Source organism: Hetaerina americana, unplaced genomic scaffold (genome assembly GCF_022747635.1).
Source record: "Hetaerina americana unplaced genomic scaffold, ioHetAmer1.1.p SCAF_8, whole genome shotgun sequence".
Classification (NCBI taxonomy): Eukaryota; Metazoa; Arthropoda; class Insecta; order Odonata; family Calopterygidae; genus Hetaerina; species Hetaerina americana.
In genome coordinates, this window is record NW_027287427.1 from 17,112,948 (window position 1) to 17,133,833 (window position 20,886).

The 20,886-nt window shown below is 36.5% G+C and overlaps 1 protein-coding gene across 5 annotated transcripts in view; it reads right to left on the reverse strand.

Annotated features, from left to right (window-relative positions):
* Nucleotides 1-6,821: 6,821 nt before the first annotated feature.
* Nucleotides 6,822-20,886, reverse strand: part of LOC139697653 (delta-sarcoglycan-like) — a 400,626-nt gene continuing 386,561 nt past the window's right edge. For all 5 annotated transcript variants that reach the window (XM_071596450.1, XM_071596454.1, XM_071596451.1 and 2 more), the window contains 3 exons: nt 8,281-8,353; nt 7,969-8,092; nt 6,822-7,437 (listed from right to left, as the gene is read on the reverse strand). In XM_071596450.1, the coding sequence (XP_071452551.1) occupies nt 7,222-7,437; nt 7,969-8,092; nt 8,281-8,353 (413 nt within the window). In that variant the 3' untranslated portion in view covers nt 6,822-7,221. The remainder of the gene's footprint in view (nt 7,438-7,968; nt 8,093-8,280; nt 8,354-20,886) is intronic.

Genomic DNA, 20,886 nt, shown 5'->3' on the forward strand with positions numbered 1-20,886 from the left:
CCTCTGAGCATCCACATCTTCACCCAAGCTGTGAGAGTTTTCGGGAACCAGAACTTCCAAAGAAATCATAGGTGTTAAAAGGGAAGAATCGGGCCTTCCCCCTCTGATGTATGAATGTCCAACGCCTTGGGCTTAGTACTGGATGATCTCCACCCACATCCATGGAACCAAATTTCGGGTTGAGTACACTGGTTTTCGAGGATGGTTTTGATTGGACTTGCGTGAGTTCGGCCTGAGAGTGTTTGGTGTCACTATTAAATCTATTTCGTTCTGAAAAAAGCGATTGTGAATAAAAATTTCATTTCAGCGAGTTATGCGCCTTAGTAACACAGCAATGTTGAGGAATTTCCAGAGATCAGTCACTAGAATAACAAATAAATTTCAACAAATTGAGATTATAATACGATAATAAATTCATATCGGCCATAACTAGTGTACATCAGCCATCGAACCCCAGCTCGGAGCTCTAAATGGACGTCGTGATATACAACTGCTCTTATACCTCAACCAATGATGCCATATCTTCCAGCAATAAGACCTCATCATGCAAACCTCATGGCAAACCTCAAAATTCTTCCCCAAATTAGCACTCACCTTCGGACATCATTTTGCACGGTGACTTACACACTCAACACTCACATTTAATAATTTTGTCTCCAACAGGATATTGCTCTACAAATACAGCTCTCGAGGCCACACTATATGGAGAAAGCTCTTTCGCTCTTTCTATCTAACATCTAAGACCAGATGATTGCAAATCTGCATCCATTACATCTAAAATCTTGTATTCAGAAAATAAATTCACTCGTACAAGGTCTGGATTTATTAATATTCAGCGTATTTGGAGGAAACTTCGTGTCGACATTCCTCGATAAAATATTTTTCACACACAACACCCCAGTAGCCAAAAAATATGAGCAGCTAATAAAAAATTTATAGCTTTGGAAAATATTAAAACTCTCTAAGTCTGATATATGTATATATATATATATATATATATATATATATATATATATATATATATATGTGTGTGTGTGTGTGTGTGTTACGTTGTACTAAAATTATGCAGGAAAAAATATTGAAAAACATTTTGGGCTAAATTGTTCAAAATCTGTATTTTATGTGCGGAATTCAAGGATATTGGCTAAAGACAAAAATTCTGGCCTAAAATACGATATTAAGTAACATGCTATAATTTTTCAATGACTGTGGGATCCACATGAGGAAAGATTTTAAGTGCAGTTTAACGGTAATGTTCACTTGATTGGGTAGGAAAAGTCTGGAGCAGAGAAGAAAAATTACCCAAGAAATTTCTATAAGGCGTAAAGTCGAGCGAAAGGATTGAAGGTAACAAGTAATGTAATACAAAAAAATGAATTGACAATAATGAACACAATAAATTAAGAGCACCATTGTAGAAAAGCAACAAAATGATATTTTACTTTTTCAACAGGACTGTGGTTGAATAGTATGATCTAGCTGAAATTCAAGTTTCACAAGTCTTACAAGTTTCTCCCGGAAAGTAATAAAGCCATTAAAAAGATACTTCAACTATACAAGTGTGTTGAAGTTTTGAGAGTATTTAAGCCAGTTTTAATTTTGTTTTCACTTAAAGTAATGCATTGTATTGATTTTATGCAAAAGAATTTTCTCTGGAGATATTTTTATCAACCCGTAGTCAAAATAAATGTTTCCTTTCTATATTAAATGGAACGTTTTCAAAGTTTTACTTGAATTCGAAGTTTTACAATTTAACTGCTATTCTCCGAAGAACTTGCACTTCCAATTTGAGTAGCGAATTTCAACCGATTCAGTTTTTTAATCTTAACAATATGAGCGTGATAACCGAAGAAGCAAGTGAGTAACTTGTGATCAAGGCGGAGTTATCTAAGCAACCATGGATGACAGCCCAAATAAAAAACCTCAAAGAGGCAATAAGAAAGTAAAGGGAAAACAGGAATGAAACTGAGGAAACCATTTATAAAAAGTTGCGGAACCAAGTAATACGTGAGCGCCAGAAGTTCAAAAGCAGTAGATAGAACCCGACAACGAAGAAACCAATGACGACATAAAGTAATAAAGTAAAATTCAGTTCTCAGCTAAGGTTATGGGAGAGTAATATAATAAAACCTGACCTAAAAAATGTAACTGTAGTCCATTTATTATGGTTAGATTTGACTACCCACAGTTATAGACTCACTTCTTGGATACATTGGAATATTTTTTTTATGATGCAAGCTTACTTATTTAAGATTGCTTTAGCTATATTACTAGCTAATAAATTCTTAAATTAAGCAACAGATTTAATGTTGGTCAAACAATGATGCTATAAAATTAAGAAAATGCATTTTCGCTAATGACTTAAGCTAATTTTAATCCAACCAAATGCTAAACATTTCACGTGCGTGAACACATTACACAACTATCATGAACGCTAATGTAATTAGATTATTAGAGATAACATTCAAGAAAATAATCAAAGTAAAATACTCACCCGTCACATTATTTTTCGTATGTATACACCAAGACAGATAACAAATTGTTAAAAAAGAAGCCTCGTTCACAAGGTAAAAAAAAGAGTTCCAAAACTTGATACTCTGTTACTTGTAGATATGGCGATATCCCATGACGTATCGAGGTCCATTTATTTCCAACCTTCGAGCATCAAAGTAACTAGAGATAACCCTCTCCCTTGCTCAGCGTGTGACCAATATCTCTCGGACTCCGCTTTTATTTAAGGACGCAATTAGTTTATAAACCAAAATTAAACTCGGTTGTATTACCTTTTGTCTTCCTGTAGTTTACATGCACATTAACGAATATTTGCTGAGATTTAAAACGAGTGAGGGATAAAATATTCCATTTTTTGCAGGGAAAAATGAAGTCTCTTGTCATTGTGTTTACGTACACCAGCCAATAATCTTGTCAAAGATTGTAAACTGTGGGGCGTCTCTAGTTACTTATAATTCTTAAAGCGTTCTCCAGTGTTTAAAGCATAGTCATCGGATATCTTTAGCCTACCAGAAGCCATCTTGTTTCAAATCGTTTCCCCGCCGACCCCGGTGGCGGCGGGGTAACGTCCTCGTCTGCCATTCCAAGGGTCGCGGGTTCGATTCCCGCCTGGTGAGTTTTCCTCCACCCAGGGCTTGGGTGTTTGTAAATGTGACCATTGTTATCGTTGTTAATAGTTCGATGTAAAGGCCAGAATGCGCTATTTTCGGACTTATACTGAATAAATAAAATAAATACATAAATAAATAATAATTCTTATAAACCTAAATTATAAAAGATATTTATACTGTAAAAATGTCAGTCTCAAAATAAACGAGGAAATATCAATTATTATTATCAAAGGCAATGTATTGATTAAGGTAGGTTTTGGATGGACACAACTACTAAATAAATATCTAATCTCTCCTAGCAACACAAGACCCAAAATCCTACTTTACAAAAAGATCCTCTGTATCTCTGCATTCTTCCGTGCTCCCCTCATCCCGTCCACATCCCTATCCTATGCCTGCCTCTTGATTATATGCTTAACATTTTCCTCCCCTCTACTACTTTCTTGATGTCTTCAACATCACCATTCCGATTAATTGGCTTTGCATCCATTTTTGTTGTCTCCTTTTGATGTCTCCCAACATTTCTCCCTTTCCTGCCCTACCAACCCCAGCACTTCATTTGTTTTCTTTTCTGTCCCCTTAAACTTATTCATCTTTCTCCAGAACCACATTTCAAAAACCTCCGATCTACATCTACATCTACATCTACATAATACCCCGCAAGCCGCCGCAAGGGCGTGTGGCTGGGGGTGTTTGGTCACCAACCGTAAAAGGAAAAATACCACAAAAAAACAACACGGAAAATCACACCCACAGCAGCGCACACACTCATGCCTTCATCCAATACTCATGCAAACACATATACCGCAAAACAACTAAAAAGCTGCACCCCATGATGCAGCACGAAAGACATCCTACAACACGGAAGCCAGGACACAACAAGCAAGAAATTGAAACATCACTACCACATGAAAATGTACCACGAAACACTCCACCCCCAAAGAGTCTGTAAAAGGCAAGGAATGCGACCCAACGTTGCAGGTAGCAGGAATTTCCCCCCGCGGAGAGGGACGAGGGATTGAAAGGAAAGAGACTTAAGAACAGATGAACGGAACACGAATGAGGTCATTCGGAAAGAATGGGTTATTATAGCAAAACACATAAGGTTAGTGGAAGAGCATGCATTTAAATACAACTAATTATTTTTTAGACGCTGAGGGTGGCAAGTGGAATTTTTACTATCTATAATCCTACAGTTGCTATCCCGTATTGTCCGTGGGAAGAAGGAGTCCTTGAGTCGGCTAGTCCTGGCATCTATTTCCCGAATTTTATATGCATGATCCAAGCGACCAATGTATGTAGGAGTACGAATAATTTGCGAGACCTCGGTGCTGAAACATGCGGATCTAAATTTATTTAATAATTTCAATCTTGCATTGAATCGTCTTTCAGCCAATGATTCCCACCCCAAATCCATGAGCATTTCGGTGACGCTTTGCGTTTTATCGTAGGAAATTTTTACAAAACGGGCTGCCCGGCGTTGAACCTTCTCAATTTCCCGAATGAGACCTTTTTCACTCGGATCCCACACGCTGCATGCGTATTCTAAATGAGGCCTTACAAGAGCGTGGTAACAACATTCCTTGACCTTCGAGTCACTTTTGCCGACAATGCGTCTAATGAATCCCAATTTTTTATATGCTTGACCACAGACTTTACGTATGTGAGTCCCCCAAGTTAAGTCTTTTGTGAATGTGACACCTAGGTATTTTACCGTATCAACTACTGCTAGGTCACCTCCAGCTAATTTGTAAGCAAATCCCGTTGATCTTTTAAAGAAATTTACCACTGAACATTTATTATAATTTAGAGTCAATCCCCAGTTAGAACACCATTTAGTAATGCAATCTAAATCCTGCTCTAGAATAAAACGATCCTCATCCCCAGATATCTCCCGATAGATCACCGTGCCATCCGCGAACATCCTAATTTTACTTTTCACTTCGCGGTTCAAATCGTTAACAAAAATCAAGAAAAGCAACGGCCCGATCACACTTCCCTGAATCTACGCCAATCATCCTGCTTCCAGTTTTAAATTCTAACAAATTCGGTCTTCTGTGCAGCTCTCGTCAGTTTTGCTTTGCATGTCTTTTGTGTGATAAAGCCTTGTCTCTCCCGCTGCTGGGCACGACACATAGCCGATTGGGCAGAGTCCCGTAGTTGCAAGGACTCATTTTCCTTACTCTATCCGCATAAAAATTATGGGGTTAATAATTGAGGTGGTATCCCGTTGCCATCTTCAATAGTGTTTTTAACGTGACACCATCACTCAATGGCCGCCCCGCTCGATTCAGATGCCTTTTCAGCCGCCTCACTGAGGAACAGACGCTGCGCGGACTACCCTTCGTTTTGCTCCTAACCTTCGACCTATCTGGCATAGGTAACCATACCAGGAGCAATTATCATTACTCGTCAACTCTAAAACATACTACCTTTATTATCAATTACAGCTCTAGTGGTATTGGAACGCACAAGTCCTTCCACCACGTCAAGGTTGTAGTCCATTGGAGGTGAATTACCAATACGCACGCAAATTTCATGCGTCTCTTTTCACCTGCCATTTTATGGGTAAAATAAAATAGACGGAGTTTAAATTCGAAGGGGAATGAGATTAGAATCGCTACACATATCCGTCATTAATATCTTAATTTTAATGTTTTTCATTTTAACTTTTGAACATAATATGTAAGATTTTGGACATTAACACCCATAAAAAATCAGGGTCGGTTAATATCACTTAAAGTTCTGGAAAGTTTTTGCCGTGAAAAAAAATTACTGTACCTTGAGTTAGGTGATACCCTTAATTAAAATTTAAATCACGTCAATTCAAGTATGAAACATTATAAGTATACCAAATGACAGAATTGGCAATGAATAAATGATTGAGGAAAATGACTCCGGCATTAAAAACTACCTAACTTTAACCTTTAAATAAGTTTAGCGTAATGTTGCTAAAGAAAATACTTAATCCACACTATGCATTCACTAGGTAATATCTTAGTTTATATAAATAACGTAGATACAAAATAAAATAACCTCAAACACCATTTCAACAGATAAAATTAGCCATATTTATTCGCATTTAATTGTCTTGAAAATGATTTCAGAACATGGCTAACACAAATACCATTCCTTATTTGCTCATCTGTATCTTAATTTAGACACAAATATCGTCCTTCAAAAGATTAGAAGAAATTTCCGTCGTATACTAATTGCTCGTAACCCCCCCCCCTCGCAGTTAAACAATTATTTAAAGGAGGCTGAGAAGGCTTCTAATACAAAATACACTTCCGCCGATGCACGTTAATTTTCAAGAGTCGTCAACACACACTTAAAAAAAAAGCGCCAACGTCGGAACACAAAATCCGGTTTATAGTTCACCAAAACACACGCAGCACCAAGGATAACTGTGTCACACTCAGGGAACTCTGAAGCCAAAGCTGAAAGAGTCCATTGAGTAGACTTCATGTTAAATGAGTTACTATGTTGATAGTGGTCACTTGTCAAGCACACCTAAAGCACATTGAGGGAAAGGGAGAGTAAATTCAGGTCAAAAAGGCTACCTTCCAGGGGACTGACTCACCGGAAAGCTTTCCCACAGTTCATTCGGATTCACTTGATATCACCCAGCCGCTGGTTTCAATTTGCCAAGGATTGCTGTTAATCGTTATAGATCCCTGATTAGAATAAACTTGATGATTTTTCTCACAAAGCGCTATTTTTTTATTACTATTTACAACTCACACTTAAAAACAGAACGATATCAAAATTAAACTACTCGTATTTTATAAAAAAGGCCCTCGACAGAAGCATATGGTTTTACCAGCAACTCCCCAAACATTGTTCTTTCGTCCGTGGAGTATTTAAAAAATACAATTGAAAACAAAATCCGCGCAAGAACTGCGATATATTTAACGTAATGACGTGGCAGCGATGATTCGATGATTGGGCCATTGGTTGCTTACGATGAATTGGACAACGATTGCCTTTCACTCGTACCCTCGAAATAGCCATTTTCTCGATCGTCAACTAATACTCAGATCGAAAAGTAAAATCCCCAGGCCAGCAGATGAGATGTTGTTGGCAGATGGATGATGGATCACCTGCACACTTCTCCGTCTGCGATACATTCACCCATTGGCGGAGCCACGAACAGTTTCCCGGTTCCGCAGACGCAAAGTTGAAAAACCTCGAAACCTCTTCGGTGAGCATGAATATCCGATTCGCGGGGCGACGGTTTTCTTCGCGTCGGCAGAGGTGGTAAATTGACCAACTTTAACTTCGGCAGCATCACACTTGCTGAGTCAAGACGTATCTAGTGGTGAAACAAACGAATGTCAATCAGCGGGAGCGGTATACATAAAATGTATAATCCAAGAACGCATTTAAATTAAACCCTTTAATCTGTAATATTTAAAAAAATTCCCGTGCCCTATTTTTTATTACATAGTCCAATTTTGGAAGAATAATTTTATATTATATGAAATCTCACCCAGAGATAAGTTTACATTGCAAAATTAATTTTTGTCAACGCTTCAACAACTTTTGGCATATTTTTACTTTATTTTTTAAGATATCTGTAAATTCTTAAAATAAAGACCAATAAAATTTTTTGTTTAAGGAAAATATTTTTATTATTTCATCCGTCAAATCGTGCATATGGTATTCTCTACAAGTTCAGGTGGCATTAAACATTGGAGCTCAATCTCATCAGAAAATCTTATTCTTATCATCGAGATTTTTAAATAATAATTTCATCGTTAAACCAGCGTATTAATTAAGCAAGAGCGAAAATCTTAATGGCCACAAATTGACAATAAAAGTTTTTACAGAGTTAATAACTTACTGTCCCATCTATTGACTTAAGCAGCATGTCAGAGAGACAAGATGCGCTGATATCACCGGCTCGTGATTCGATTGCTACCCCTAATGGCCCTTTAACCTCAAGGGACCTCGTAGGTGACTCCAATCTGAAAGCAAAGTCCAAACCAACGGCATAGAATCAATCAAAAAATAAACAATAAACATATAAATCGAAAGATAAAAGGATACGGAACAGATTTTAATTAAGGTTATGAGCATTAGTTTAATTATATTTTATATATTCGTGCTATATTTTATACTAACGAAACAATATTTCAATCCATTGGGAATTTACCTCAAATCATTGCCGGAATCAGCTCGAACAAGTGGAGTCTGCACTGTTCCATCGAAAATAGCACCTCCCGCACCTGAAAATAGAATGACAAATTTGATTATAGACTAAAAAAAAACAGTAGTTATGGCTGATTAGAGAGAAAAGAATTTTTCAAGGAAGTACAAGGTGGTTCCAAAAATTAGATTCGAGTGTTTTTTCTAAATCTTCTCGTTTTCTGTGGTTATAGAGTCCAATATCAGATGTTTTCTTTTCGGGATAGAATGAGAAGAAATGTGATTTCTTAGAGCCTTCTATTTCTTTTATTTCACCATTTGATCTCTCCGAGAGAAAGCAGGTTAAAGATTATTCTGAGTAAAATAATAATTCGACGGGTTCAGGTGAAACTTTGATTGCTGATGAAAACATCGAGTTCATTAATAGGTATGTTGCCCAAAATAAAACGTCAATAATGCCAGAGTCATCCGATATTTTAAAAAAATATTTTCAAATATTTCACAGCAGATCCATACTAAGTTCGAATGTGAAACTCTAACCTCACAAAAACTCCACTACAACACTGCCACGCCACCGTCTCCACGCACAGGCAACAGAATAACTGACGCCGCTGACTTTTGTGATATTTTGAAATTTCTTCATCTACATCTACATAATACCACGCAAGCCACCGTAAGGCCATGTGGCGGGGGTTATTAGGTCACCACCCGTAAAGAGAACAAAACTACATGAAAAATCAACACATTCATGCAAACCCACGCCCACAGTGACGTATGCATTCATGCAAAAACCCTTTCAATTTATACGCTTGGGATTACATATACTATCTACTAATAAACAAATTCGCCTTAGAATATGGTTAAAAGTGTATCCATCAACGTAAAATCTGGAATTTGAGAAGTAAGAAGGTGAAATTCCACAACCAATGGGCATGCAACATACGACGGTCTCCTCCCCAAGGACACAAGTAAGGAATGTGACCCAACACTGCAGGTAGTGGGAGGGTCCCCTCACAGAGAGAGACGAGGGATGGAGTGGGTAAACTTAAAAACCGGCAAAGCAGAGCAAGCAATACTGTAAGGAGCACTACATTATTAATGGAATTCTAATGCAGTCATACGGGAAGGATTTTGACTACAAAAAACACGAGGTTAGTGAAAGTGCATGAAATTGAGAAGAACTAATTATTCCTTAGACGGTGAGGGTGGCAAGTAGATTTTTTGCTGTTATGACCTTACAGTTGCTATCCCTTTATGTCTGCCGGATGAAAGAGTCCTAGTTCCGGCATCTATTTTCCGAATTTTATATTCATGATCCAATCGACCAATGCACGCTGAAGTGCGAACAATTTGCTAGACCTCGGTGCAAAAACATGTGGATCTGAATTTGTCTAGTAATTTCAAACTAGCATTGACTCGTTTTTTTCTATTGATTCCACCCAAAATACATCAGCATTTCAGGGACGGTTTTCGTTTTATCATAACAGTTTATAACGAAACCGGCTGCCCGGCGTTAAACCTTCTCAATATCCCGAATGAGGCCTTTTTCAATCGGATCCCATTGATTGTATGAATATTCTAAATGAGGTCTCACAAGAGCGTGTTAACAACGTTCCTTCACCATGGAATATCGCTTTCCAACAATACGTCTAATTACTTTCAAGTTTCTAATTGCTCACCCGCAGATTTTATGCCTGTGGGTCCCCCAAGTAAAGTATTTAGTGATTGTAACACCTAGGTATCTTACCGTATCAACTACTTCTACGTCATCTCCAGCTAGTTTGTAAACAAATCCCGTTAATCTTTTAAATAAATTTACCATCGAGCATTTATTAAGGTTTACAGACAATCCCCATTTGGAACATCATTTAGTTATGCAATCTAAACCCTGCGCTAGAATTGAACGGCCCTCATCTCAAGATATCTCCCGATAAATCACCGTGCCGTCCGTGATCATCCTAATCTTTGTTTTCACTTCGCCGTTCAAATCGCTAACAAAAATCAAGAAAAGCAATGGCTCGATTGCACTTCCTTGAGGTACCCCCGATGTCACTCGTATGCTATCAGAACTAGCGCCATCAAGGACTACCCTCTTTTCTCGCTCGGATATAGAGTTTTCAATCCAATTTTTTTGGCCCTTGTTAATACCTGCGTACTTTAATTTATGAATAAGGTTACCATGGGAAACCATATTAAATGCATTTTGAAAATCCAAAAATATCGCATCCATATGCATACTACATTCACTTGATAAAAGGAAGTCATGCATGAATAATCCTAATTGGGTCTCACATTAGCGAGTTTTCCTGAATCTAAGGGTGGTAAATGCAAAATATGCAATGTTTCTTTGAATTTTCGGTGACGCGGCGTTTGTGTCCTTCATGAATGGATTTCAGCACCAATTCCTTGATTTTTCTTTAAGCTGAAGGGACGAAATTTTCGATAACGTCTTTTTACGGAGGAATTTGCGTAAAATGTTGCCTACCAGCTATGGTTTGTAGCTTTTCCTTGTTGCTATGGGTTTAATCACTCTTAGTTTTTGATAGCTGCTTTTCTGCAGTGGTATGTTTATTAGTATATTGATATTTGAATAAATAGCAGTCGGTTTCTGTGAGAAGGGGGGAAAAGAGTCGGCTGGGATAACGTCGTCTGCGCAGGTGTCCTTCCGAAATATAGATAATTCGTATTTCCCATCAATTGAGTTAATTCTAACATTCAAGAAGTTTATTTGGTGGTCGTTCCAAGTTTCGTTTTTAATTATAGTCTCTTGTTATGGGAGTAAATGTATCTAAAAAATGACTTTTGTCTTTTGGGTACCGGTCCAGCAGCGCCGCTTGTCGTCGATATACCTTTATCGGGGGAATACGATTATAGCGAGGCCGTTTTTTGAAGTAAGTAATTTTTTCTACACGTCATTCATAAATATTTCTGCCAGCAAAGGTGGCAAATATGACCCCACTGCAAGGCCCCCTTCTTTCTTGTTGAAATTTTAGTGAAATGGAAGTAATCCTGGTCAAGACCAAGTTTAGATAGTGAATAAATTCCTTCTATTAACACGGGGATAACTTTTTTATCTTTCAAGAGATCAGGCGTTTGATTTAAGGATTCTATTTTTGGTACACTTGTGAATAAATTTGTCAAATCAAATTAAATAAGTTTCCCATTAAGGGGCAATGAAGTTCTTTTAAATTTCTCTGACAGGTCTATTGAGTTTTTCACACTGTGCCTCAAAGAAGAAAGAAGTATTTCAATGCAACAAATCGAGTGTAAAAATCATTCGCCTTTACTGAGATTCAAACCCAGATCCCTCAATATCCGGTCAAGTGCTTAGTTTCTTTGGAATTTGTCAAAGTATAAACACCATAAGTGTTTAAAGTTGGCTTTAACCTCGTGGACTGTGGCGCGTCGCGCACGACTACGAATGCCTGTGACATTGTATGTACGGTATTTTGTCACAACACCTTGTTCCTTTAAAAGCCCCAAAATTTCAGAGTTTAAGAGGACGCCTCGGTAGCTTAAGTGGCTAAAGCACTCGACCGGATATTGAGGGATCTGGGTTCGTATCCCAGTCAAGGCGAATGATTTTTACACTCTGAAATTGTTGCATTGAAATGCACATTAGCGGATGAATCCGTTAAAAGTTACTGTTGCGGCATCTCCCGCAGTTTCTTTGGAATAAGAAAGAAGTATATTCCCTGATAAAGAAGTCAAGGTTCGAGGCCAATTTGTTGGATGGAGAAGATATGCAGGAGACCACCGAGCGTATTGGCATACCCTCTTTATGGGTTTTAATTAATCCGTGTAATCGCAGTGGAAATGGATTCATTAATACAAACTGTTTTTTCTCCCACGTATTGAACAGCCCATTGGAGTTGTTAATCACGGATCTAGTTTCCTTCTGAAAGGCTTGGGTATATTATTATATTAAATTTTATGTGCATATATTTAATTATATATTATATTATAAAATCTTTTCACAATTTAATTATTTATTTTAGGAGAGATATTACACCATTTTTAGCGTTGCAGGAAATAACTATTATATTTTAATCATCTAATCAAATTAATTATTTTGATTTTATGATTAATATATCTCTTTTTGCAAAGTTTATTACTTTTTTACACTAATGAAATCTTGGCATTTGTCTTGATATTCTAGTCGAGTTGTAATCACAATGGAATCCCCCTTTATCTGATTTGGTGATTATTGAATCTCTTTTTTGGAGCTTTATAATTTCTTTATGGTTGGACAAATCTATCCCTTTGAAATGTTTACTGGAGGCGATGGCCAACAATTTTGCAAATGGAATCCGCCACCACTTGTTTACAACCATTATTTCCTTTTCTCAAGCCAATTTAATAATCTGAAATTAGATTTTCTGCGATTTTCATCGATAATGGGAGCTGAGGGGCAAGGTTCATACCTCATACCATTTTCAAAATGTAGAGCTGAAATCATGGAATCCAGTGCTTCCCTTTCAGTCAACCTCCCCCACTTGGCTCTTGTGTACAATCTCTTTGGCTACTTTACCCAACTAACAAATCCCCACCTTCAGCCCCAACCCCTCCACCTCTTTCCTCTCATTATAAAGGGTATATATTTGCCAACATGTATGTAGTTTTCACTTGAAGACGACATAGAGTGTTGAGACCTGGGTAGTGTGAATAAAAATAGTACAATGGAAATCAAAATTGTTAATTACGATTTCTCTCCAAAGTAATTACGTAATGCTGAGTCCATCATAATAGTATAGAAGAAGGAATTGAGGTTGATGCTCCGTATTGCTTTCATTAATGATGCTCTTAAAGCGGCATCATCACTTACTTAAATCACCGAACCGCCGAAGTCAAATGCCTTGGAACTGAGAAACAAACGCTGCGTCTACGTTCCGTTGTGCTTTTAACCAGCTTTAATGATTGCCATATTATTCGGAAATCTGGCCATTACGAGGCCGAAAAATCAAAGAGAAGCTAGGTATATTTTTATATACTGGGAAAATGTGAATGGAGGATATATTAGAGGCATTTTGATTGTATAGGTTATATTGGTAAGGATAATGTCGGGTAGGCGAAGAAGAAAATCAAAGAGATTAGGCTTCCAGTTCGGTAGATGATATGAAGAAGGAAGTAATGCTGGGTAAACAGGATTTCAGTCCGGGAGATGCTTAAGCGACGTGTAATAATTTTTAGGGGCCATTCATAACCTACTTTTCATGCAAACTTATGACGTTCATAATGAAATTCCACTCACGATAAATCCGCATCATAAACACACCACAGGAAATATTTCACGTGAATTATTGCTTGCTGCGTTCTATCTTTTTTGGGTTAAGATAAGTAATCATTATTTGTTTCAAGAGCAACATTGATATTAGGGGCTACTAGATAGCTTTTGTTTGTACGCAGAACACCATGAAATCACCAAATGAGATAGAATTAATGAGGCAATAAGCTCTTTTTTATTAAGGTGAGAAATTATAAAAGAAATAAATTAATGTTTAAAAAGAGACGAAAGGGATTTTGTATTTTTAATGGGAGGAGAGGCAACCATATGCTGGCTGTATTACCTTACAATGGTCACCACAAAATGAATTGCAACTATTTCTACTTAGGATTAGCCGGTTACGAACTCACAATATAGAATTTGATCCTGACAAGAATAAATAAAGTATTGTTTAGAAGATAAAAGTACTATTAATTTTTAGAAAACAAAATGTTTGCGTAAAGAATCTCGTCAACAACATTTCAATATTTGCCTTTCTTAGATTTTAAATTAATACTCAAGAATAAATCTGACATTCCGGATATAAAATAAGAATAGTATAAAAGAATAATATACATCCATGCTCTTTGCTTGCAGAAATTAAAAACAGAGAAATCTATATGTCACTCATTCCAGGGTCAGTCCATCGTACATCATGGTGACCTATGATATTTCAGTGGCATTTTTGCTCGGACGAGCCTGCTGCACTTTTGCACTGGCTCTAAAACACAAGCATTTTGACATACTGGACCTTGGGTAACAAAGAAATTCACCTGTACCTCACCCAATGGAAAATATCTAACCAATCAAAAAATTCTGATATCCAGAAACCGAAGAATTAGATTCGTCAAAGCTGGATGGCAGCCAGGAAAACATTCGCACCCATAAATCAACACTATGTATCGGTCTGTAGTGGCCGTATATCTCTTCTTGCAATATGCATCCCGTTTTCCAATCATAGATTTCTTCTTTTGAACCAATTCAAATCCACGTTCAAGGATAATTTGTAGAGTTTATTTCTTGATCCCTACGTTTTTTTTGAGAAATCAATGTGTAATCAGAAATGAATAAGAATAAAAATGAATTTCAATATTTTTCAAGGAAGTGTTAGACATCCAAGTCGATATACCCTTTATCAAATTTCAAGTACTAGCATGCCTAATTCTTAAGGTAATTATTTATCTTTATTACCTTAAGAATTAGCAATATTTTACCCAAAATACCTTTTGTGGACTGGGCCCCTACTGGCTTAAGATTATTATGCCAGTAGGGGTCCAGCATTGCAATTTTCTGCAGAAGGATTATTTCATCGAATTTCATCAAGATTACATGCATCGTTTGCGTGTTAATATAAAAGGATATTTTTAAGTTAATCCTAAATAATATCCTGAAATAAATTTTCTGTCCTTTAATTGATTATTTTTTATTGAAAAATTATCAAATTATAATTTTAGCAGAGAAATAAACGAAAAGTCTACCCTGAATTCCCGCTAAGAAATTGATTTTAGGCCCTCCTCACTGTAGAAGATCTCATCCTGCGGGTTGTTTAAGAAAAGCTTTCACGTATTTAAGAAAATGCAAATAGTAATCTTGAATTTATAACAATAACACTCCAAAAAAACCTGGCTCAAAGGTTTTTATGAGCATTATCACCTGGAGATCACTAAAACAAGATATTACAATAATCATCACGATCGATTGAATAGAGTGCGGTCTTCATAGTCTTGGAGCGCCCGGCCTTCTACCAGTTCCGTGGCTTCCTTCATAATCTTCTTTCTAAGTCGTCACTTTCAAATTTCTCTGATGCGCTTAGGCGATACAATTTTTTCATGCAGGTGCGTAGGCTTCATTATCTGATTATTACTGTAGTATAACTGATATAACGAATCCCTGTTAAGAAAAAAATGATTTTAAGTAATCGCATCACATTAATTGGTTCTGTGCCGATAACTTACTCGCACTCTTATGGTACCGTGTTCGGCTCGCGGGCGGTCGGTCTTGCCCGCAGGTCTGGAAGAATATAACTGAAATCAATATTTCTAAATAATTTCCCATTACTTATAACTTTTTTCTTTCATCAATACTGTCTTGGATTAAAAAGAGAGGAATATATGTTATAAATACCGAAAATATCCTTTAGAACGCTCATGGTTCACGAAAGTAATGGACTGGGGGAAACTCCCGGAGGGTAAGACAATAAATAAGCCGCAAAGGTCTGCAAGACAAACGGAGGAGCTGTTATCAACATTTCATTGGGAACTCTTGGAACATCAACCGTAGAGTCCCGAATTGGCCTCCAGTGATTTTCATCAGCTTGAGCTCCTTGAATATCATTAGTGTGGCCGGCGTTTTGAAAATGATGATACCGTAGTCCAAGAGGTTACTCGTTTGCTGCGACAACAAACGAAAGACTTCTTTGCTGCCGGCTAGCAAGAACTTGTAAAGATATGAGATAAATGTCTGATACAAAGGTTATTTTGAAGGAAAGTGAAATAAAATTTAGTCAGTTGCTTCGATCTATCCAGTTTGGAGAATTAGTTATATACCTGCCCGCGTACTTCAAAGAATAAGATTTGAAAGGAGTTTTATACGATATTGTTATTGATATGTCTCTTCATAATAAGCTTCAAGGGAAATTTACTTGAAATATTTTTCATTGAAGATAATCAAACAAATTTTGTACTCTATGCAGGAAAATAGAAAAATCCCTTTTTTCACTATATTAAGGAAGTATTTTTACGAGTCAGCATAGAGAAGATAAATTTGAACTCTGGGGTGATCTTGACTTTGATATAAGATTGATATATCTCCTGACAGAGGGTGCTATTGCTTCAGCGGCCGAGCATAAAAAGAAATATGGGACATATTCCAGATGATAGTCTATCAATGCTCTCTATTCATATGTTTCATTTACTAAAAAGTTGCTTTTTTATTCAAATTCAATTTTTTTAGTCATAATACCGTCCGAATCTATTAAATGTATCCAGCAAGCCGTCGCTAGGGCATATGGATGGGCGAGCACCCAATCCATAGCCATATATGCAGAAATATTAGTTAAACATTTGTCTCGTATTAGCTCATGCAAAAAACACTCGTCAAAACACACACGCATTCATACTTACACGTACTTGTGTATAACTATATACATCATCCAATAATTTTTATATTTGACGATTCATGAAATTATAATATTCAATTATTGTTTTCGGGCGCTTCGGATAGGCATTTTTATAATTGCTTATCGTCCGAGGGAAAAACGAGTGATTTTATTCATCGGTGACGATATCTACCTCTCTCATTTAGCTCTTTTGGTCGAATCTAATAATATGATTTGGTACCATATTAATTACCTTTTCGTCGTAAAAAACACAGATATTCTGCATCATTATAAGAAACTTAGTTTTGCCTTTTCTTTTTGAGAATCAATAGCCTCCCAACTTAATTTCTTCAACCTACCTATAACGCTTACTCTCTTCTCGTAGTGATTTAAAAAAAAACTGGGATGTTCTGTGACCCCAATCCAATTAATTGATTGATCAGTTTTCGTATGAATCCCATACTTGCTGAGCATTCCAAATTTAGTGGCCCTATTGAAGCTTAGTCACACCTCTCTTTTACTTTTTCATTACATTCCTACAAACCGCTTTCTAAAAACTTCTTTAAAACTGACACAAATAATAATATGACGTGTTTATCCCTTAATAGGTTTTATGCTTTTACTTTCCTTTTATTCGAAAATACTTCAGTGGTATGCATTTTTGATACACGTATAATTTCTAACCCCTATTCTTTACACCATCCCGATATCTGGGGTAAATTGTTAGTATCACGAAATCTGACAAATTCCTTTTTTCTCTGTAATCATAGTGTACCCCGTAAATAATCCAAGCCCTATAATATGTTTCCCTGCGGCACTCCTGAAGTTTCGTCTGCTGACTGGTTCACCTGTCGGTCGGCCTGGAAGAATAATTTTGTTTACGGTTAAATAACAAGTATCTAAACCAATTAACTATTTTCTCATTACTACTATATTGACTTAATTGTTTTAACTTTTTTTGTGCAGTATGTGGTCGAGGACTTCAAGGACATTAAGAAATAAAAAATTGAAGTAATATAATTACTTAGCTATTCCCTTCCTTTGGTTTCAAAATAAGAACAATTCGGCTGAAACATCATTCGCTTGATCTGTTTTACCTGAACCCATGTTAGTTACGGAAAAATATATCCCTGCTTTCCAGAAAGGCCATTATATTACTAACGATGATATGTCCTAAGATTTTGTCCAAAGATTGCAAAATATTTATTTTTATTAAAATTGGCAGTAAATAGTGGGGTTATCCCTAAATCCGTCGTTGGGTTGCCAAAATGGGTGTGATACGAGTTGGCTTCCAGTGGCGAAGCATTGTAGGTCCTCCGACCGAGTTATAAAAACCGCTTTTAAAATAAGTTAATAAAATTTTAGTCAGTTCCTTGAGTATTCTGACTAGGATATTTTTCGGAACAATGAATATGTTTGTTTGTATTTTGGAGCATTTTTCTATACTTTTTCTGGTGAAATAATATGCCGCCAATGAGCTCTTCAGATGGGTTCGGACGTTTTTTGACTAAAAATTACTTCAATGGTTTATTTAACTGCTAGGACGTACAAAATCTCTGCTAGTTGCAACATTTTTCTTTACTGATGAAGTTTTTTGCAAGTATACTAGCAAGTTGTTTAATTTAACAACTACCGTGGGCACACCATAAATCTACAAATGCTACAACATCAAATGCTATCTAAGACTGAGTTCCTCGTTGAATAGGGTTTTTTATTCTTTTATTTATGCAATATATATATATATATATATATTGAATAAATAAAAGAATATATATATATTATATATATATATATATATACATACTTATATATATATATATATATATATATATATATATATATATATATATATACTTATATATATATATATATATATATTGCATAAATAAAAGAATATATTATATATATATATATATATATATTGCATAAATAAAAGAATATATTATATATATATATATATATATTTATAAATTTGGCGAATGTCATGATCGACATTAAATCGAGTAATGGATTCATGTGGGCCATAATAAAGATAATACAGGTATGTTATGTAAATAATTATTTAAAGTTTTCATGAAACATTACGAATATAAAACTACTAGTACAATTGTATAAATTCGTAAGCGCGGAAATAAAAGGCATAAATTAGATTTTTAAAGCCTAGAAATGTAAAAACTTCATAGGTGAAGAAGGTATCCACCTTTTTACGCTGAAATTATTGGTCCAAGAAAAATTTAAATGGATTATTAAACGTTTAGTTTGAGAAATAATTTTTTTCGTCCTTAATCTTACCAAATTTTCACCATATTAAACACAATACATTGAGAGGAAAAATAAGGAAAGCTTAAAAATTAGTTTACATTTTTTTCAATGGAAATTTAAAAAGAAAATCTAGTGTGAGTAATTGGCTGAATAAGGGTGGCATTCCATAGAGATGAGAGGGAAAAAATAGTGCTTAACCTGAATATAAAACACCTAAGCTGGAGAAAGTGTTTGGCATTTAGCAAAGGCGAAATAATTATGACGCCTAGCTATAGCTATAGCCTGAAAGGACTAAAAATATAAAATTAAATTCCTGAGAAAAAATTATATCTATTGGAAAAATTATTGTTAAAGGCATGTAAAGGAATGGATCTCACAGCCTGAAGAATTACTAAAAAAATGTCGGGAAATGTACGCATTTTTATGATAGGTTGAGATGTCAGGCTTTTCATTTCAATGCCTTTTCTCAGCAAATCTCTGTATTTCTATAATTTTCTAATTACTTCAGTGCATGAATGCACATGAAAAAATGTGAATGTCATACTGTATCTATCGATTTCAGTTTGTTCATATCCACATATCTCACCGGTTTCATGTGTATGGGGAAGGTTTCAATTGACTATTTTATGTTTCAAATATCTCCTCAAGGAATAAAACCATGACGTTGTGGAAGGGCTGGCGCGATCTAGTCTTGATGACCCCTACAGCTGTACTGGCGGTAACAGTGATAAATGCTGCTAGGGTCACCCAGGCTAGATAGGTGAAAGGGTAAGAGCAAGGAAAAAAAGACTACTTAGCCGCTGTTCCTCAGTGAGTCGTCTGCAAAGGCATCTGACAACTGTGGGGCGACCATTTGAGTGATAGTGTCTCAGCAAAAATACTGTAGAGGGAGGAAACGGGAAACCATTCCAATTATTACCTCATGGATCTATGCTGGTTAGGGTTATTAGAACAAACAACTGTCAACTACGGAATCTAGTACTACTCAATACTACTACTAACTAGTACTAACTAGTTAGTAGTAGTATTGAGTCTAATCTAATCTTGAAACTAATCTAGTACTAACAACTCTACTACTAGCTCAATAGACAGCGGAGGATGAAAGACTTCTGCGGTAGTCATTCCACAAAAGCCTAGTAAAGGGAAAGCGAAATCGACCAAAGCAGAGCAAAAACCACTTCTACCTGACGAAGATCAATCAGATAATTGTTACCACGAGTCTACCAGGAGAATGTACAATGAACCGCTTGAGAAAAGCGCCGCAAGGCTCTTCTCAGACGAGGAAGTCAGTGAAGCCATCTACCTGATAAGAGATGGCAAAGCCCCCGGCCACGACCAGATTCCGGGTACTGTAATAAGAAAACTGTGTCAGCCTATCTCAGGAGAGCTAACCAATATCATTAATGATTGTATAGCCCTCTCATACTTTCCGAACACCTGGAAACTTGGGAAGCTACACGCTATTCTAAAGGATAAGCGTAAAGACCCAGCGAACGCTGAAGCATTCCGACCAATCACTCTCCTTCCAGAGCTGGGAAAGGTAATGAGAGACTTATTAAAAAGAGAATTATAGAAGAGGCTGGGGAATGCCAGATCTACCACCCCAAGCAATACGGGTTTACTCCAGGGAGAAGCACGATTGATGCCATGACTAAACTGCTGAGACTAACTAACAACGATTGCAAATACACCATGGTGGTTTTTATAGACATAAAAGGCGCTTTTGATTCCGTCTGGTGGTCATCAGTAATTAAAGAACTAAAATATTTAAGGGTCTCCAACAACCTAATAAAATTAGTCAAAAACTATTTTACCAACCGCGTGATAGAATACTCCAGCAAACACCTCAAATTCTCTAAAGTAGCAACGAAGGGGTGCCCACAGGGTTCGGTTCTTGGCCCAACCTTGTGGAACCTCTTAACCAATTCGCTTTTAAGAGAAGAACTCCCGGATAGGTGCGATATTATCGCATACGCGGATGACATCGCAGT